The following is a 16,614-nucleotide window of genomic DNA, read 5'->3' on the forward strand; positions in this document are numbered from 1 at the left end:
TAATCAGTGAAAATCAGTGATTAATTCGAAATGATTGTTGATCTTTTTGATTCTCTTTTGATCCTTCTTTGTGGTGGTAAATGATTTACTTTTGATATGCGATCAAATGATCGACAATCTATTCAATTGGTCTCGATATTATTGAAAGATTAATAATTAAAGTATGAACAATCTTGATAATCTTCTGATTGATTGAATGATTATGAATTTCCTTGTTTTTCTCGCCATTTATCTGGTATAATTCCGTTTCTCAATCAATCATTAATTGTTTGTTCATCAGTTGATTTGATTAGTTGAGGATTATTTTGATCATTCTGATTAATCTGATGATCTTCATTTAACCTTTTATTATTTTTGTCTTTATTTTATCTCTATCATGTACAGTTTTATTTAAGAAACGATTCGCATTCAATTTTGCAATGTTTTTCAATGGGTTAAGTTTGGGTATTCAAAGTTCGCGGTTGACAAGTTCACCATGGTTACATGTGTAAATAATGGGTAAATAATGTGGAAAAACAAACTCTACATTTAGTGAATTATTTGTTTGATTTGGATTGATTGGCAATCAACTTTTGCAGATTGTCACCCTTTTATCCTTTATTTATTTGTATTAAGCAATCTTCTGTTTAATTGTTACTTTACCTTGTTGAAAGTGTTTTGGTTTTTAGTAGTATTCTCATCATGTCAATTTCTAGTAATCTGTTGTCTTCCAAAATAAGTGATATTCATCGACTTTTGATCTCTGGTAAACTTACACCTTCACAATTGTGTGAATTGTGTTTAAAAAGAGTTGATCAAACTAAATCTTTAAATAGTTTAATCACAGTAACTGAAGAAAATGCAAGATCTCAAGCTGAAAAATCTAGTCACCGCTTTGCTTCAGGTAAATACTGATTTTACTTTGTAATATCCTTTCTTAAAGTGATTAATTTGATTGTTTTGTCATCTCTTTGCAGGTAAAAATTTAGGTGTATTGGACGGGATACCGATTGCTGTTAAAGATAACTTTATGACCAAGGATATAAAGACAACATGTGCATCAAAGATGCTGGAAAATTTCATCCCTCCATATTCAGCAACTGTCGTTGATAGATTAATTGGTCAAAATGGTGCATTACTTGTGGGCAAAGCAAATTTAGACGAGTTTGCAATGGGTTGTGGAGGTGTTGACTCCATTTTTGGCCCCTGTGTAAACCCTTGGCATTCCTCTTTACCATTTGAATCAATAGACAGAAACTCCGACAAAGTTGTCCATTCTAATGAGAAAACCAATGTACCTGGCGAATGGTACATCAGTGGAGGTTAGATCAACCCACTAATTAATCTAATTTTGTTATTGTAAACCACACTCATAGTTTAAAACTTTACAGTAGGGCATCTCAAATTAGTAAGCTCGAATGCAAACAATTGATAAAACAATGTTTGGTAAAGATTTCATTATTTCAACTCGAAACTTTCAACTGATCGGTATTGCCATCTACTGGTTTACTGTTTATCTTTGTTCCTCAGCGTTTGAACTCCTTCGTTTGATTCCTTACCGTCACTTGGTTCTAGGTATCTCACCATTGGTGAATCGCCATAACCCTTTGATGTTAAACCGTTTATTGGATTAGATTTATCTTTTGATCTTCGGTGAGAAAATTTTCTGTGTTACTTTTGGGTCAAAAGTTTTGGCCTTCTAAATTTGTATTGTTATCTGTAAGGATAATTAGTGCCCTAATTAGAGCATTCTGAGCACCATGTGTGTTATCTCTAAAGGAGAAGGAAAATGATTCTTCTTCCTGGGAATTTGTCGGCAAGAGCGCATCAATATCTAACCAAGATTCTGGACCCATTTTAATCTCCATATTTCAGGCATCATTTACTTTTCTTGTTAGGCTTTGCTTAAAATGACCTCAACTATTCTATTTTTTCAATTTTTCAATTCAAATAATCGTCTGTTTGACTCGTTAATGATGCAAATTTTTCTCCGCATATTGGATAATTACTGATGTTGAGCAAATACTTTTTTATCAATAGACTTTTTTCAAAAACACTGAAAACACATTGTATTTTTTGAAAAGTATTGATACGGTTTATGCTGAATGAGTTTATAATTAATTGCAATTAATCATGCAATGTTTTTGCTTTGTGTTGAATATTGATAAACTACCATAACTACTTCGATACAGCAATATTTTTCAGAATCTCTCCAACAATACTGATTTTTAACTTTTTTGGTGTTATGTAATGAAGTTAAAAATCACTAACCTTTTACTCCTTTCTTAACGCTTATGGGACTCTTTGATAATGATAAAAATGTTTAATTCCTACCTCTAATCAGTTTTTATTTTTCTATTCTATTGATTTCTCAGGTAGTTCTGGTGGAAGTGCAGTTGCTGTTGCATCAGGAATCGTTTTTGCAGCTCTTGCCTCTGACACTGGTGGCTCAACTCGCAATCCTGCCTCACACTGTGGTATTGTTGGTTTTAAACCAAGCTATGGGACTTTGTCTCGTTATGGTTTGGTACCTCTGACCCATTCTTTGGATACACCATCAATCATGGGTCGAACAGTTGAAGATGTTGAACTTGTTTTTCAATCCATCCATGGTTGGGATGTTAAAGATTCAACCAGCTCAAAGAGTAATTCATTTAAACCCTTAGACGATAATTTCCCAGTTGAGCAACTGACCATTGGTTTACCCAAAGAATATTTACCAGATTTTATGTCCCCAGAAATACTTTCACTAATCAACTCCATTGTTGATCTTTTAACATCAAAAGGAATCTCAGTTGTTCCCGTTTCATTACCTCACACACCATATTCATTACCCTGTTATTCTGTAATTAACTGCTGTGATGTTGCCTCTAATTTTGCCTGTTATGATGGAATTGAATATGGTCATCGAAGTGCCAATGTTTTTTCATCTAGTACTGATAATAATAATAATGAAGCAAACAAAACTGGTAAATTAGAAACAGCTTCAAAACCAAAGACATTTGAGGAATTCATCACCTGTTCTCGAGATGAGGCTTTTGGAGATAATGTTAAGGGTCGAATATTAGCAGGAAATTATTTTCTTCTCAAAGAAAATTATGAAAATTTTTTCCTTAAAGCACTGAAAGTTAGAAGATTGATTTGCCAAGATTTCGACAAAATTTTCAATGGACCGGAAAAGGTTGATCTCCTGCTAACTCCAGTAACTCTCACTTCAGCCTTTCGTTACTCAGATTGGGTTAAAAGAGACGCTACAGATAAATCATCTGGTGAAGATTATTGTACACAACCGGCAAATATGGCCGGACTTCCAGCTCTAAGTTTACCTTGTTCCCTTTCACCATTAACAAATTTACCTTTAGGTTTGCAAATAGTTGGACCGAGATTTAATGATAATATTGTTTTGGCTTTCTCAAAGTATCTTGAAAATTTAGTATCATTTCCCCGTTTAGTTTATAAAGAATGATAAATATGATGAAATATGCAATAGAAAAGAAACTCAACACAGTTTTCAGTTTATATAATATAATCTGATGTAAAAATCTTTGCAAAATGTTTCATCATACTGATACTTTTTACAAAAATTTACTAGGTCAAAATAAATAACCCTTTGACATGAACCTTTGGGTTGCTTGCGTATACGAGGATAAAAGTTATTAAACCAAAGTCTGACCCTTTCCTCCAGCTCACACGTTTCTAGCACTTCTGTCTTGGTTGATTGGATTTCCACTTAACTTTAAGGTTACTTTAAGGTTCTTCTCTGAATACACATTTTGCCATCTGAAAAGTTCAATTTGACTAACAAAGTAAAATTGGAAGTCACAAAGGAGATACAAAAAGGTGACAAAATAGGTTGAAGTAGAAGTAGAAAACATGAAAGTTATCACAAGATTAGTGAGCAAAGTTGCTTTTTATTGTTTTAAAAGTTATGAGTTTTCAAGAATGTGAATGGAAAAAGAAAGATGTAATGATGAAAGGTGTGAAAGAATGGAAAGCGAGGTATGAAGACAGGTAAAAGAATGGATGGCTCATCCATGGAGCCATCTGAATCTAGATTCTTTGTGGTTTACAATAGGAATATCGATGGTTCATATGTTGGGAATACGATCCTGAGTGTGAAAATCTCTTTAAACATTTTTTACATTGAAATGGCTTCTCCCCACTGTGGAGTCTTTTATGCTCGGTTAGATGGTGTTTATGTTTAAATGCTTTGCTACATACATCGCATTTGTGAGGGCGTAAACCTAAAGCGGAAAAATAAGAAAAAAGATAATTAGTAAATTAATTAAATTATTGATATTATAATTTCAAGATCTTCAAATATAGTCTCATTAGATGTTGATTAAATTACTTACCGGAATGTTCATATTTATGTCTTGCAAGTGAACTTGATTTATTAAATGTTTTTTCACATTTATCGCAGTTGAAGATGGTTGAAAACTGAAAATTGTCAACGTTATCATCAACATGATTACTTTGATTATTTTGCAAGGTTGAATGGTCGCTAGCGACTGAATGGTCGGTGGATGTTGACTGTTTTTTATTCGCCTCTTCATCCTCTAATGGCCTCTTTCTTTTCACCGATAAATCAATTGGAACTATTTTGTTTGTGGAAAGATCAAGTGGAACTTCGAAGTTTATAAAATTGCTGCTGGTGTTGTCGATGTCGATGTTGTTCATGATGAGAGTGTTGCTTTGATTGGCGATCCTGGTATTGTTGCTGTTGTCAGTAGTAATATTATTACCATTATGATTTTGAGAAGGATGATGATGATTGAGGTGAGACGATGATGATCCATTGCTGTTAATTACATTGCTATGAATTATGGCAGGGATTGTTGTAATCGTTGGAGATGGTAAAGAGTACGGCAAAAGATGATACGGTGATAAAAGGATCGGTGGTGAATGAGGTGGTTTGTTTTCTTTTCGAGAGTCTGAAGGGTTAACATTATTAGAATTATTATTATTTATATCGGTCATTTTAAGTTTGACTATTAAGCATTTAATTATGGACAAGTGAGATGAGTTGGACGGAAAGTGGAATATTAAAGGTGTTGACAAGATGAGACAAAACGGTGTAAAAAGGTTGCGCTCGGTAAATGAGGTAGATGTAAAGTGAGTAAAGGTCTGGTTAAAAATTTCAGTTTCTCGAAGCCCCTCCCTTCGTTATTAACTCTCTCACTCTCCTCTCCTCCAGGTCACTTTTACTCATGAAGTGTTTAATTAGTCATAATGTCCACTAAAATTATCAAATGGAAATTTTTCTAAGAATGCGGCTTCGCATCTATTAATCCGTTGTTTCGTTGTAATTTAGTCTTACTTGTTCTAAATCCAAACCTCTTCACCTTTTGACATTTTACCAAGTCCCATGTAAACGAGGAAATTTCAAGTATCGACGTCCTTGACTCCCATGTTATAGCTACTCAAGTGGCGAACGCTTTGGTGAAATGGTTTGCGCGACAAAAAGAGGTTCGATCACAAACTGAGAAGGAAGAAGAGCCACTGCCTGACAAGACTGAACCAGCCAAAGGAAAATCTCCAAACTCAGAAGACGATGAGATGACCGAATAGTCGCTGTAGATCAGCTTCAACCATTGGACCGTTCGTTTTTCATCTCTAAAATGAGTTGAATAAGTCAAGTCCTAGATAAGTTAAAACCAAGTCCAATCTTTATAAATGTATAAAGAAAACTTAATCACTTAATATTAATCTTGAAACTTTTTTATATATTTCTACGGTAAGAATCAAGCCGTATTTTAATTTTCTAACTACTAGATTTAATATCAGCTTTCAAATGTTCTCATCCATGACGATTTTCATTGAGATCAAAATGAATTTTCAATTAAACACTAAATTTTGTGTCCAATGTAAATTTTACCTTAACTGTCAATATAAATAAATGACAATAAGAAAAGAAAGTCGGAAAATTCCATTGCAGTACATTTGGTCAAAACTGTACTGTGTATCTTGACCATTCTCAACATACAGCTACAAAGGTCAAACTCAAAAGGTTAAGCCATTGATAAGCAAGGATACACTTGATTGACACAATTGATTGTTATTTGTCGCTTAATGTTCAATCTTGCAGGCCTCATCTTTTAGTCTAATTGTTTTACGTTTCCTGTAAAAATTTGTTAAATCTTTTCTTCTCCAACTTTAACTCAACAACTCTGTTTACCTTTTGTTTCAACGAAAAGGAAAAAAAGCTTTTTTTGCCGTAAACTGACCTTTTCTTTGGTAATTTCATCTTCGTCTTTCTCTCTGTTTCCTTCTTATCTACATTTCCATTCACTTCCAACAGAGAGCAAATGATAAAAAGGTCTGACCTCTGATAGGTTTAAAGAAACCAGAGAAAGGTTAAAAAAAAGTGAACCTAAAAGTTGAAAATAGACTTTACCTATTGACCGTTGAAAGCAACGAAAGGAAGATGATTTTGAGGCCACTTTAAGGCGTTCCTATCTTTTTTCCTTCATCTTATTCTCACCTATACTTTAAAGGCAAAAAGCCTCAAAGAACCCTAAATGTTCATAGTTTAAATAAGTTAAAATCAAGCCTCTCCACAACGATTACAACAATCCCTGCCATAATTCATAACAATGTAATTAACAGCAATGGATCATCGTCTCACCTCAATCATCATCATCCTTCTCACAATCATAATGGTAATAATATTACTACACGTTAGGTTTACACCGGTAAGAGTATCGTTTTACGGACTAAGGATGGGACATTTAAATTAAGATCCAATCAGGTTAAGATCATAATTAAGTCTAATGGTTATAATGGTAATTGAACTAACTGTTAGCTACTAATCTTGTCTTGAATCCATGGGTACTGAAGGAGGAGTAGAGAAAATTCTGATTAATCATTAATTTCAAATGAAAACCAATCTGAAAAGTTCAATTTGACTGACAATGAGTTTCACAGCGGATACAAAACGGTGACACAAAAGGTTGAAGTAGAAGTAGAAAACATGAAAATTATCACAAGATTGGTGAGCAAAGTTGCTTTTTATTATTTTAAAGATTAAGAATTTTCAAGAACGTGAACGGAAAAAGAAAGATGACATGATAGAAGGGTGAAAGAATGGAAAGCGAGGTATGAAGAAAGGTGAAAGAATGGATGAGCCATCCATGGAGCCATCTGAATCTAGATTCTTTGAGGTTTACAATAGGAGTATCGATGGTTCATGTGTTGTGAATACGATCCTGAGTGTGAAAATCTCTTTAAACATTTTTTACATTGAAAGGGCTTCTCCCCACTGTGGAGTCTTTTATGTTCAGTTAGATGGTGTTTATGTTTAAATGCTTTGCTGCAGACATCACATTTGTGTGGACGTAAACCTGAAGAAGAAGGAAAAGAAAAAAGATAATTAGTAAATTGTTGATTATTTCACGAACTTCAAGAATAGTCTGGTTAGGTGTTAATAAAAGTACTTACCGGAATGTTCATATTTATGTCTTGCAAGTGAACTTGATTTATTAAATGTTTTTTCACATTTATCGCAGTTGAAGATGGTTGAAAACTGAAAATTGTCAACATTATCATCAACATGATTACTTTGATCATTTTGCAAGGTTGAATGGTCACTAGCGACTGAATGATCGGTAAATGTTGATTGTTTTTTATTCGCCTCTTCATCCTCTAATGGCCTCTTCCTCTTCACCGATAAATCAGTTGGAATGGAGTCTATTTTGTTTGTGGAAAGATCAAGTGGAACTTCGAAGTTTATAAAATTGCTGCTGGTGTTGTCGATGTCGATGTTGTTCATGATGAGAGTGTTGCTGTTGCTAATGTTGAAGTTGTTGGTGGTACTAATGGTGCTATTACTGTTGTTGGTGCCAGTAATTGAATTAGTAATAGCATTACCATTGTGAGAAGGAAGATGATGATTGAGGTGAGTCCATGATCCATTGCTGTTAATTACATTGTTATCAGTTATGGCAGGGATTTTAGTATTCGTTATAGATTTTAGCTTATTAAGGTGCAACTGAGCAATCTTCATAAAATTATGGAAAGTTGTAGATGGTAAAAAGTACGGTAAAAGATGATACGGTGGTAAAAGGAACGGTGGGGAATGAGGTGGTTTGTTCTCCTTTCGAGAGTCACAATGGTCAAAATTATCAGAATAAATATTATTTATATTGGTCATTTCGAGGTTAGATTTTAAGCATTTTTTTCTGGACAAGTGAGAGGAAAAGGATCCGGAATGAGAAAATCGTTTACCACAGTGTGGACATTCAAAGGGTTTATCTCCGGAATGGATTCGTACGTGTTCTTTTAGGTGATGTTTATGTTTGAATGCCTTTTCACATTCATGACACTCAAATTTACGTAAATTTTCAGTCGACATAATGAATGAACAAGTTTAGAATAACAAGAACTGAATAGACGAAAAAACAAAATAAAATGAAATTGAAATATACGTTATAAGTTGGACGGAAAGTGGAATGTCAAAGGTGTTAACAAGGTTGGACAAAACGGTGTAACGATGCACTCGGTTGATGAGGTAGATGTAAAGTGAACAAAGGTCTGGTTAAAAAAGTTGAGTTTATTGAAACTCCTCCCTTCGTTATCCACTCTCACTCTCCCTCCCTCTCCTGTTGCTCACTTCTTACTCATGAAGTGGTGAACCTGGACAACCAATTAGTCATAATGTCCACTAAAATTATCAAATTTTCTAAGAATGCGGATTCGCTTCTTCTTCTAATCCAATAATCGCTGATTCGCGAAAAATTTTACTTTAATCATTTGTTTACTCGGTAATTTACTTCATTACCCTGCATCTTGAATACAAAAATTATCATCTTACAAATGATAAAATGATGAATAAACAAAGTAACTCAACGCTATCAGAAGATGTTCAATTTGAACTCTTTATTTCGTAGGTTTCTTTACCCGTTATCTCACTTAGAAAAGGTCAAAGTCAAAATGGTAAAAGTATTAATAAATATGAAGCAAAAATATAATCAATCCAATAATATAAAGATACAGAGTAAGTTTACAGTTTAAAGTGTTGAGCCAGAATAGAGATTAAAAGTCAATAAAAGACGAGCAAATGATTTGATTGCAATAGTAAAGCCCAAGGCTTTTTTCCTTGCTCATGAAGTGGCGAAATGCTGGTCAACTAAATAGTCTTACTGTCCACTTCATTAAAGTTTACCTGGTTACTATTCACCATAAGCAAATTTACCTTTAGGTTTGTAAATAGTTGGACCAAGGTTTTATGATGTTCAACTTTTCTCAAGGTATTTTCAAAACTTAGGGTCATTTTCCAGTTTAGCTCATTAAGAATGACTCACCTAAGCTGGAATTGACTTTCAAAACAAAAGACTTAGAGGCGGTTTCGCCTTTAAAACAGAGACATTCACAAGAAGAAGGCAGCTAAGTTTAGTGGATTAAGATGAGTAAAGATGAACAAATAACCAATGCTTTCCCAGGACGCTTTTAGGAGACAGAAAAGGTGCGATTGTCGGTGAAAAGTTAATTTGTCTAATTGAATAAACTGGATCAATTGGATCAACAGACCTTTCCAATCAAGGTTCCTCAGTAAACTTTCGATTATTTTTCTTCTAAACTTGACATTTTTCAATGAATGTTTACTTATTCATTGAGCATCTACTTTAAAATGATATTGATAAAGTCATACAGTCGGACTAAATCTAAAGCTGACCACGTAAATATTGAGATAAACAAAGTTTGAACCAGAAAAGAGCCAAAACAAACTCATTTTAATTTTAAAGTTAAACTTTGGTCCAGATAATTATTTCTCAACAATATTTTATTTCATGGTCATCTTGTAATAATCATAACTTTATCTACCCAGTCAACCCAAACTAAGAAACGTAGGACTTTATCAACTATTGAAATGAAAACGCCAAATTTTTCCATCCAATGTATATCTCACCTAAACTGTCAATCTATACAATACATTAAGTTAATGAATCAAAGTCTCAGAAAAAAATTACTCAGCACGGAAACCTTGACTCAACTCTATCCATGAAAAACAGGAAACTTCATCTCAGATCTCTGGGAAATTCATAAAAATAGAGGCTGGGGAGTGAATGCAGAATCCTTATTCAATGACATTGAGTGAGGGGAAAATTTTTGTTAGTCAGGTGTTGATTCATTGTTGGACCAGGATTTTATGTAAACTTTGTCTTTAGGTAAAGAGTTAAGAGTTTGTGCAAAAATCAGGTTCCTCAATTGTACTAAAGGAGATCCAAGTTTCAATTTACTAATTTACAAAATATTAATAGTCTAAATGGACTCAATTGTATTATCAATATGACAAAAGCTGAAGATTTTAAATTTGGATTTCTTTTCTGAAGATGGTTTTTCATCAACAATTCATGTCTCTTCAGTATGGATTGTATCAGTGAATCAATCACTTGTCTGTTTCTGTGCCTAAAGGGTTCCATGAGAAATGAAGACACCAACTGACGGGCAAGATTTTACAGCAGGTCCAGTAAATAGGCTGAGTTTCCTAGGAATCCAGGTTCCTGAGAAAATTATGATGAAAACAGGATGAAGACAAAACAGAAGTCTAAATTACTGTCAAAGATGGATTTTCAGTAGCATAGGAACTGGGCGTTTTTTGCAAGTAAAAATTTCTTTAACATTAGCTTTCAAATGTTCTCATCTGTGGTGGTTTACATTGAAATCAAAATGAATTTTCAACTAAAGCCTAAACTTTTTCGTCCAAAGTAATTCTTACCTAAACTGTCAATATAAATAAATGACAATCTATAATTTCCTTCATCTTTAGTGTTAACTTTACTGCTTTCACAGTTTCATCGGTATCTTGATCTGATAAAGAAGGAAAAACTTTGAAAGAATGATTCATTATGCTGCTACTTTTTACACTAATTTACTAGATCAAAATAAATAAACTCATTTTTTCTTTGTGGTAATAATATTAAATGATTGATTAGCATGGTAAACGTAGGAATACGTATTTCTATATCAACTTAATCTACGGCTGATAACAAGAGGTTCCATTCATCTGAAGCCTTGAGGATCGAGTGAATTTATAGTCAAAATTGATAAATTTACAGAAGCGCAACAATCTTCAAACGGCAATAGCAAATAAAGGTCTAGATCTGTGTGCTTGAAATGTAGATATGAGTTTCTGTAAAGATGAATACATGACCCTTTAGATTTGAATTAAACCTGAGAAAATCTAAAGAAAAACTTAATTTCTGACTGCTTGGGTATTTGCGTATACGAGCATAAAAGTTATTAAAACCAAAGTCTGACCCTTTACTCCAGTTTACATGTTTCCATCTGGGTTGACTGGGTGTCCACTTTACTTTGGGGTTACTTTAAGGTCCTTGTCGATGGATAGACATTTTGCCATCTGAAAAGTTCAATTTGACTAACAGAGTAACATTGAGAGTTTCTCAGGGGATACAAAAAGGTGACAAAATAGGTTGAAGTAGAAGTAAAAAAACATGTAACTTATCACAAGATTGGTGAGCAAAGTTGCTTTTTATTATTTTAAAGGTTATGAATTTTCAAGAATGTGAAGGGAAAAAGAAAGATGAAATGATGAAAGGGGTGAAAGAAAGGAAAGCGAAATATGAAAAAAAGGTAAAAGAATGAGAGAGAAAGAGAAGAGAGATGACGATGAAGAAATTAAATTCATCTTATGAGCCATCTGAATCTAGATTCTTTGCGGTTTACAATAGGAGTATCGATGGTTCATATGTTGGGAATACGATCCTGAGTGTGAAAATCTCTTTAAACATTTTTTACATTGAAATGGCTTCTCCCCACTGTGGAGTCTTTTATGCTCGGTGAGATGGTGTTTATGTTTAAATGCTTTGCTACAGACATCACATTTGTGTGGACGTAAACCTGAAGAAGAAGGAAAGAAAAAAGATAATTAGTAAATTGTTGATTATTTCACGAACTTCAAGAATAGTCTCATTAGATGTTGATTAAATTACTTACCGGAATGTTCATATTTATGTCTTGCAAGTGAACTTGATTTATTAAATGTTTTTTCACATTTATCGCAGTTGAAGATGGTTGAAAACTGAAAATTGTCAACATTATCATCAACATGATTACTTTGATCATTTTGCAAGGTTGAATGGTCACTAGTGACTGAATGATCGGTGGATGTCGATTGTTTTTTATTTGCATCTTCATCCTCTAATGGCCTCTTCCTCTTCACCGATAAATCAGTTGGAACGGATTCTATTTTGTTTGTGGAAAGATCGAGTGGAACTTCGAAATTTATAAAATTGCTGCTTGTGTTGTTGATGTCGATGTTGTTCATAATGAGAGTGTTGCTGTTGCTTATGTTGAAGTTGTTGATGGTACTAATGGTGCTGATAGTACCAATGTTGCTACTACTGTTGCTGCTGCTGTTGTTGCTATTGTTGCTGTGATTGTTGTGATTGTTGATGCTGGTATTGTTGTTGTTGCTGTCAGTAATAGGTGTATTAATAGAATTACCATTATGATTGTGAGAAGGATGATGATGATGATTGAGGTGAGACGATGATCCATTGCTGTTAATTACATTGTTATGAATTATGGCAGGGATTGTTGTAATCGTTGTGGAGAGGCTTGATTTTAACTTATTTAAACTATGAACATTTAGGGTTCTTTGAGGCTCAAGGTGAACCTGAGCAATCTCGGTAAAATTATGAAAAGTTGCAGATGGTAAATGGTACGGTGGTAGATGGTAGGGCGGTAAATAGTACGGCGGACAATGGTACGGTGGTAAATGGAACGGTTTGGTTGCTTGTGGAGAGTTTAAATGGTTACTATTATTATTAATAGAATTAATATTATTTGAATTGGTCACTTTGAGATTAACTTTGAAACATTTTTTGCTGGTCAAGTGAGATGAAAAGGATCCGGAATGGGAAAATCGTTTACCACAGTGTGGACACTCAAAGGGTTTATCTCCGGAATGGATTCGTATGTGTTCTTTCAGGTGATGTTTATATTTGAAAGCCTTCCCACATTCAGGACACTTGAATTTACGTAAATTTGCAGTAGCCATAATAAATGACAATAATTATAGCCAACACAAGAACAAGAACAAGAGCTGAAAAATAAGAAGAACAAAAAAAACGCAATTAAAAAATATTCTAAAATTGGACGGATAGTTGAATGGTAAAGGTGTTTACAAAAAGAGACAAAACGGTGTAAAAAAAGCTGTTCTCGGTTGCTGAGGTAGATGTAAAGTGAGAGAAGGTTTGGTTAAAAAATTTCAGTTTCTCGAAACTCCTCCCTTCGTTATTCACTCTCTCACTCTGCCTCTCCTTTACTCTTAATCATAAACTGGTTAACCTGGACAACCAATTAGTCATATTGTTCACCAAAATTATCAAGTGAAAAATGTTCTGAATTCAAATTCTCTTCTTCTAATAAGTTAATCGCTGTTGAATTTTACTTTATTCATTTGTTTACTCGTTAATTTACTAGCTTATCCTGTATCTTGAATACAAAAATTATCATCTTACAAATGATAAAATGATGAATAAACAAAGTAACTCAACACGGTCAGAAATGTTCAATTTGAACTCGTGTTTCGTTTACCCGTTATCTCACTTTTCAAGGGTCAAAGTTGAAATGGTAAAGTAAATAAGTTGAAGGGAAAAAAAATATTATCAATTTTGTCACATTGAAAGTAATGTAAAAATGGGTAAAGTGTCTAAGGATTGGGAATGGCGTTCATTTAGGATAAAAACAATTGTAACCCTATCATTGAAGAAACTCTTATTACAGTAAAAATAATCATCAACTTGGTCTTAATTGCTTTACATTAAGGTTTTAACAAATATAATCAAATGTTCACAAACTGTTGTTTAATGAGTTATCTTCATTTTCATCTGTAACTAGATATTACTGTGGCTCCTGTTTTCATATTTTCTTGAGTCGCTTCTCTCACTCCTCAACATCTTGATGTACTTATGTAAATTGCTCAAATCATTGATTTTCACAAATCTTCAATTTTCGTGTTAACTTTCAGATGATAATGATTACAACTTGCAGCCTACTAATGATAATGATAATAATGGCGATGATAATCATTTTCAATGTTTTCCTTCCATTGAAAATTAGTTTTCAGTTTACTCTTTTTTTGTGTGTGTTGCTCGCTTTTTATAAATGAGCCAAAACAAAAGGATAATGCTAAAGGCAAATTGATGTTCAACTTCCGATGAACATTTTGTAATTGAAATAATTTACTTTTTTTCACCCTTTTTCTTTCATTTGTTTATTCAAATATATTCAGAGTATATTGAATGAAAAACTTGGATAATGTTGTTATATTAATAATAATAATCTAATGAAGTGAAAATGAAGTTTCAGTTTTTTTGTTCCCTTTTCGGTTGAAGGCAAGAAAATTTGAAATACTTTTTTTGCTTGCTTGCTTGCTTTACGTTCAAAGGGAAGAAAAAATTTATTGCTTTTCGTTTGGAAACAAAAGGTAAACAGAGTTTTGGAGGCGAAAAGATTGAACAAATTTCTTACAGGAAACGCTCAAACAATTAGACTCAAAGATGTGGTCAAGATTGAATATTCAGGGAAAACAATCAATGGTGTCAATCAAATGTATCCTTAATTATCAATGGCTTAACCTTTTGAGTTTGACCTTTGATATTTTTTTTTGCTCGTTTCTTCACTTTTTTTCATCCAGTTTCATCCAATTATCATTGGTAACACATAAGGAAAACACATGGAAAAGATGAACCCAGTGAAAAGTGAATCCATTGAGAAGAAGGAGGAGGATTTGTGGAGGAGGAGGAGGATGAGAAGAGGGTTCTGTTTAGTTTCTGTTATGGGTTTGTTTTTACAGTCTTAAGTCTCTTCTTTGTGCTCTTTCCTTTTTAATATTGACGGTAAGGAAGATATAGACGAGGATGATGGCGAAAACAGATATGTTATGAGAGTAATTAACGGCAAAGTTAGTTGCTCTTATTGTCAGGAATGCAAAAATTCGTGGGAACAACCACTGGGAGAAGAGGCAGAAATGAGTGAAAAATCAATTGAAAGAGATTCAGAGAAGTTTGAAAAATTAAATTTGAAACTAATTGTCTGTGTGTGTATGTGTTGGATAAACTCCAATTGTTTGGGATTTTGAGGTGGAAATGGATTGGAAAGGCAATTGAAAGATGATCATGATGGGAGTGAATACATTACCTGATCATAAGCAATGAAAAAATTATACATTGAAAGTTTCCTTTAAAGTTGTTTGTTTGTTTCTCCTTTTTTTGTTATGCTTTGCAATCACAAATTTTATTTGGTTACTTTTTTTGTTTTCAATTGTTGGTGTTGTACTTTTGTTTGTTGTTTAAATTAAGACGGAAGATGATTTGTAAATTGTGTTGATCAAGTATTTTGTTGTTGTCTCCAGGAAATTGTTGATTGTGTAGCACATTATCACTGAAGATGAACAAGAGATGATCAAAAGATGAAGTTAAAGTTGAAAGGTGTAACAATAGAGTTTTCACGTTTTCCAGAAAAGTTTTCCTTCTTATTTTGGGCTTTACGTATATCTATATGTGTGATGTACTTTTGCTGTTGTTTCAGTGGCTTTATATATACATAGATGTATTTTTATGTCCAGAGTAAGTAATAAAGGCACAAAAAAGGTATCTTTGAGGTGTAGGTACAAACTGGCTATGGAAAGCAAGTAATCAAAAGATTATAAACAAAGTTAGTTTTTTTCGCGATTCAACTGTAAACAGCGCAAAATCTTGGTGTTTTTGCGACTTGAGTTTGCGCTGTTTTTGGTTTGTGTGAGACGCTGTGGTGGGGAGGAGGAGATGATGATGAGCAAGATGATGAGGAAGATGATGAGGAAAAGGTTGTTAGATGAGGTGGGGTGTTCAGGGTTGTACAGTGAAATAGGAGAGAGAGAGAAAAGACAGAGAGAAAAAGAGAGAGAGGAAAATTTTGAGGGTATCTTTCATTTCTATTGATGATGAGAATGATGATGTTACTGATGATGATGATGAAGATGATAAAGATGAAGAAGAAGAAGAAAGATCCGTTAATTTATTCCAGTAACCTTTACTTTTTATTCCAAGTCAAACCTGGGATCTTTTTTGTTGTTGGCAAGGTTGAATAAAAGTGTGCAAATCAGTGAAACTGATTCTATTATTCACTTTCTTTTCTCTCTTTTGTCTTCTTCTTCTTCTCTCTTCTTCCCTTTCCCATCTTCGAGTCCCTCACACGCGTACAGCACGTTGAGGTCGTGAAAAGGGGGCAGCACCTGGCACGTGCTATTGTATTAACAATAAAAAGTAACCTTTATGATTGTTAACAAAAAAGTGAAGCTCAACAAGAAAAGGACTTTATTCATCTTCCTACTCACCTCACTCTTCCCTTGCTACCTCACTTTACCTCCCTCTTCATCTCGATCCTCATCTCGATCCTCATCTCGATCCTCATCTCAATCATCATCTTTATCCTCCTCTTGATCATCATCCTCCCCTCACTTCCCAGGTCTTTCATTATTTGATTATCGCAAACCTGGTCAAAGGCAATTTATTTTTATCCTTTTTATTAGTTGAAAATGAAAACTTTAATTCAACCTCATTATTCAATCTCCTCTTTACTCAATAAACTTTTCCTCTCTTCTCTCACCTTCATCCATCTTCCTTCATC

General features: G+C 33.7%; 3 protein-coding genes across 3 annotated transcripts; 1 reads left to right on the forward strand and 2 right to left on the reverse strand.

Annotated features, from left to right (window-relative positions):
* The first annotated feature begins 549 nt into the window (after window positions 1-549).
* GatA (glutamyl-tRNA(Gln) amidotransferase subunit A, mitochondrial) lies at window positions 550-3,618 on the forward strand. The gene is made up of 3 exons (XM_015925512.3): window positions 550-883; window positions 957-1,301; window positions 2,355-3,618. Exons 1-3 carry the CDS (start codon window positions 682-684, stop codon window positions 3,443-3,445), a joined length of 1,638 nt encoding a protein of 545 aa, XP_015780998.2. The 5' UTR covers window positions 550-681; the 3' UTR covers window positions 3,446-3,618.
* Window positions 3,619-3,888: 270 nt separating this feature from the next.
* LOC112540002 (uncharacterized) lies at window positions 3,889-5,113 on the reverse strand. Its single transcript, XM_089265996.1, has 2 exons — window positions 4,335-5,113; window positions 3,889-4,223 (listed from the first exon to the last, which is right to left on the reverse strand). Exons 1-2 carry the CDS (start codon window positions 4,957-4,959, stop codon window positions 4,030-4,032), a joined length of 819 nt encoding a protein of 272 aa, XP_089122122.1. The 5' UTR covers window positions 4,960-5,113; the 3' UTR covers window positions 3,889-4,029.
* A 1,846-nt stretch (window positions 5,114-6,959) lies between these two features.
* Window positions 6,960-15,624, reverse strand: LOC107359069 (uncharacterized). Its single transcript, XM_089265814.1, has 5 exons — window positions 15,145-15,624; window positions 11,935-13,045; window positions 11,647-11,838; window positions 7,420-8,346; window positions 6,960-7,322 (listed from the first exon to the last, which is right to left on the reverse strand). Exons 2-5 carry the CDS (start codon window positions 12,998-13,000, stop codon window positions 7,129-7,131), a joined length of 2,379 nt encoding a protein of 792 aa, XP_089121940.1. The 5' UTR covers window positions 13,001-13,045; window positions 15,145-15,624; the 3' UTR covers window positions 6,960-7,128.
* Between the last annotated feature and the right edge of the window lie 990 nt (window positions 15,625-16,614).

Source organism: Tetranychus urticae, chromosome 1, assembly GCF_039701765.1.
Source record: "Tetranychus urticae isolate SD_2017Ah chromosome 1, NJAU_TeUrti_SD_1.0, whole genome shotgun sequence".
Taxonomy (NCBI): domain Eukaryota; kingdom Metazoa; phylum Arthropoda; class Arachnida; order Trombidiformes; family Tetranychidae; genus Tetranychus; species Tetranychus urticae.

Bases quoted from the DNA above. Each gene is read 5' to 3' on its own strand.
- GatA (XM_015925512.3), top strand. From the start codon at position 682: ATGTCAATTTCTAGTAATCTGTTGTCTTCCAAAATAAGTGATATTCAT. The intron at 884-956 runs GTAAATACTGAT...ATCTCTTTGCAG, and splicing joins TAGTCACCGCTTTGCTTCAG to GTAAAAATTTAGGTGTATTG. The intron at 1,302-2,354 runs GTTAGATCAACC...TTGATTTCTCAG, and splicing joins CGAATGGTACATCAGTGGAG to GTAGTTCTGGTGGAAGTGCA.
- LOC112540002 (XM_089265996.1), bottom strand. From the start codon at position 4,959: ATGACCGATATAAATAATAATAATTCTAATAATGTTAACCCTTCAGAC. The intron at 4,224-4,334 runs GTAAGTAATTTA...TTTCCGCTTTAG, and splicing joins ACATAAATATGAACATTCCG to GTTTACGCCCTCACAAATGC.
- LOC107359069 (XM_089265814.1), bottom strand. From the start codon at position 13,000: ATGGCTACTGCAAATTTACGTAAATTCAAGTGTCCTGAATGTGGGAAG. The intron at 8,347-11,646 runs AGATTCAGATGG...TGTTATTCTAAA, and splicing joins TTGTAAACCGCAAAGAATCT to CTTGTTCATTCATTATGTCG. The intron at 7,323-7,419 runs GTAAGTACTTTT...CTTCTTCTTCAG, and splicing joins ACATAAATATGAACATTCCG to GTTTACGTCCACACAAATGT.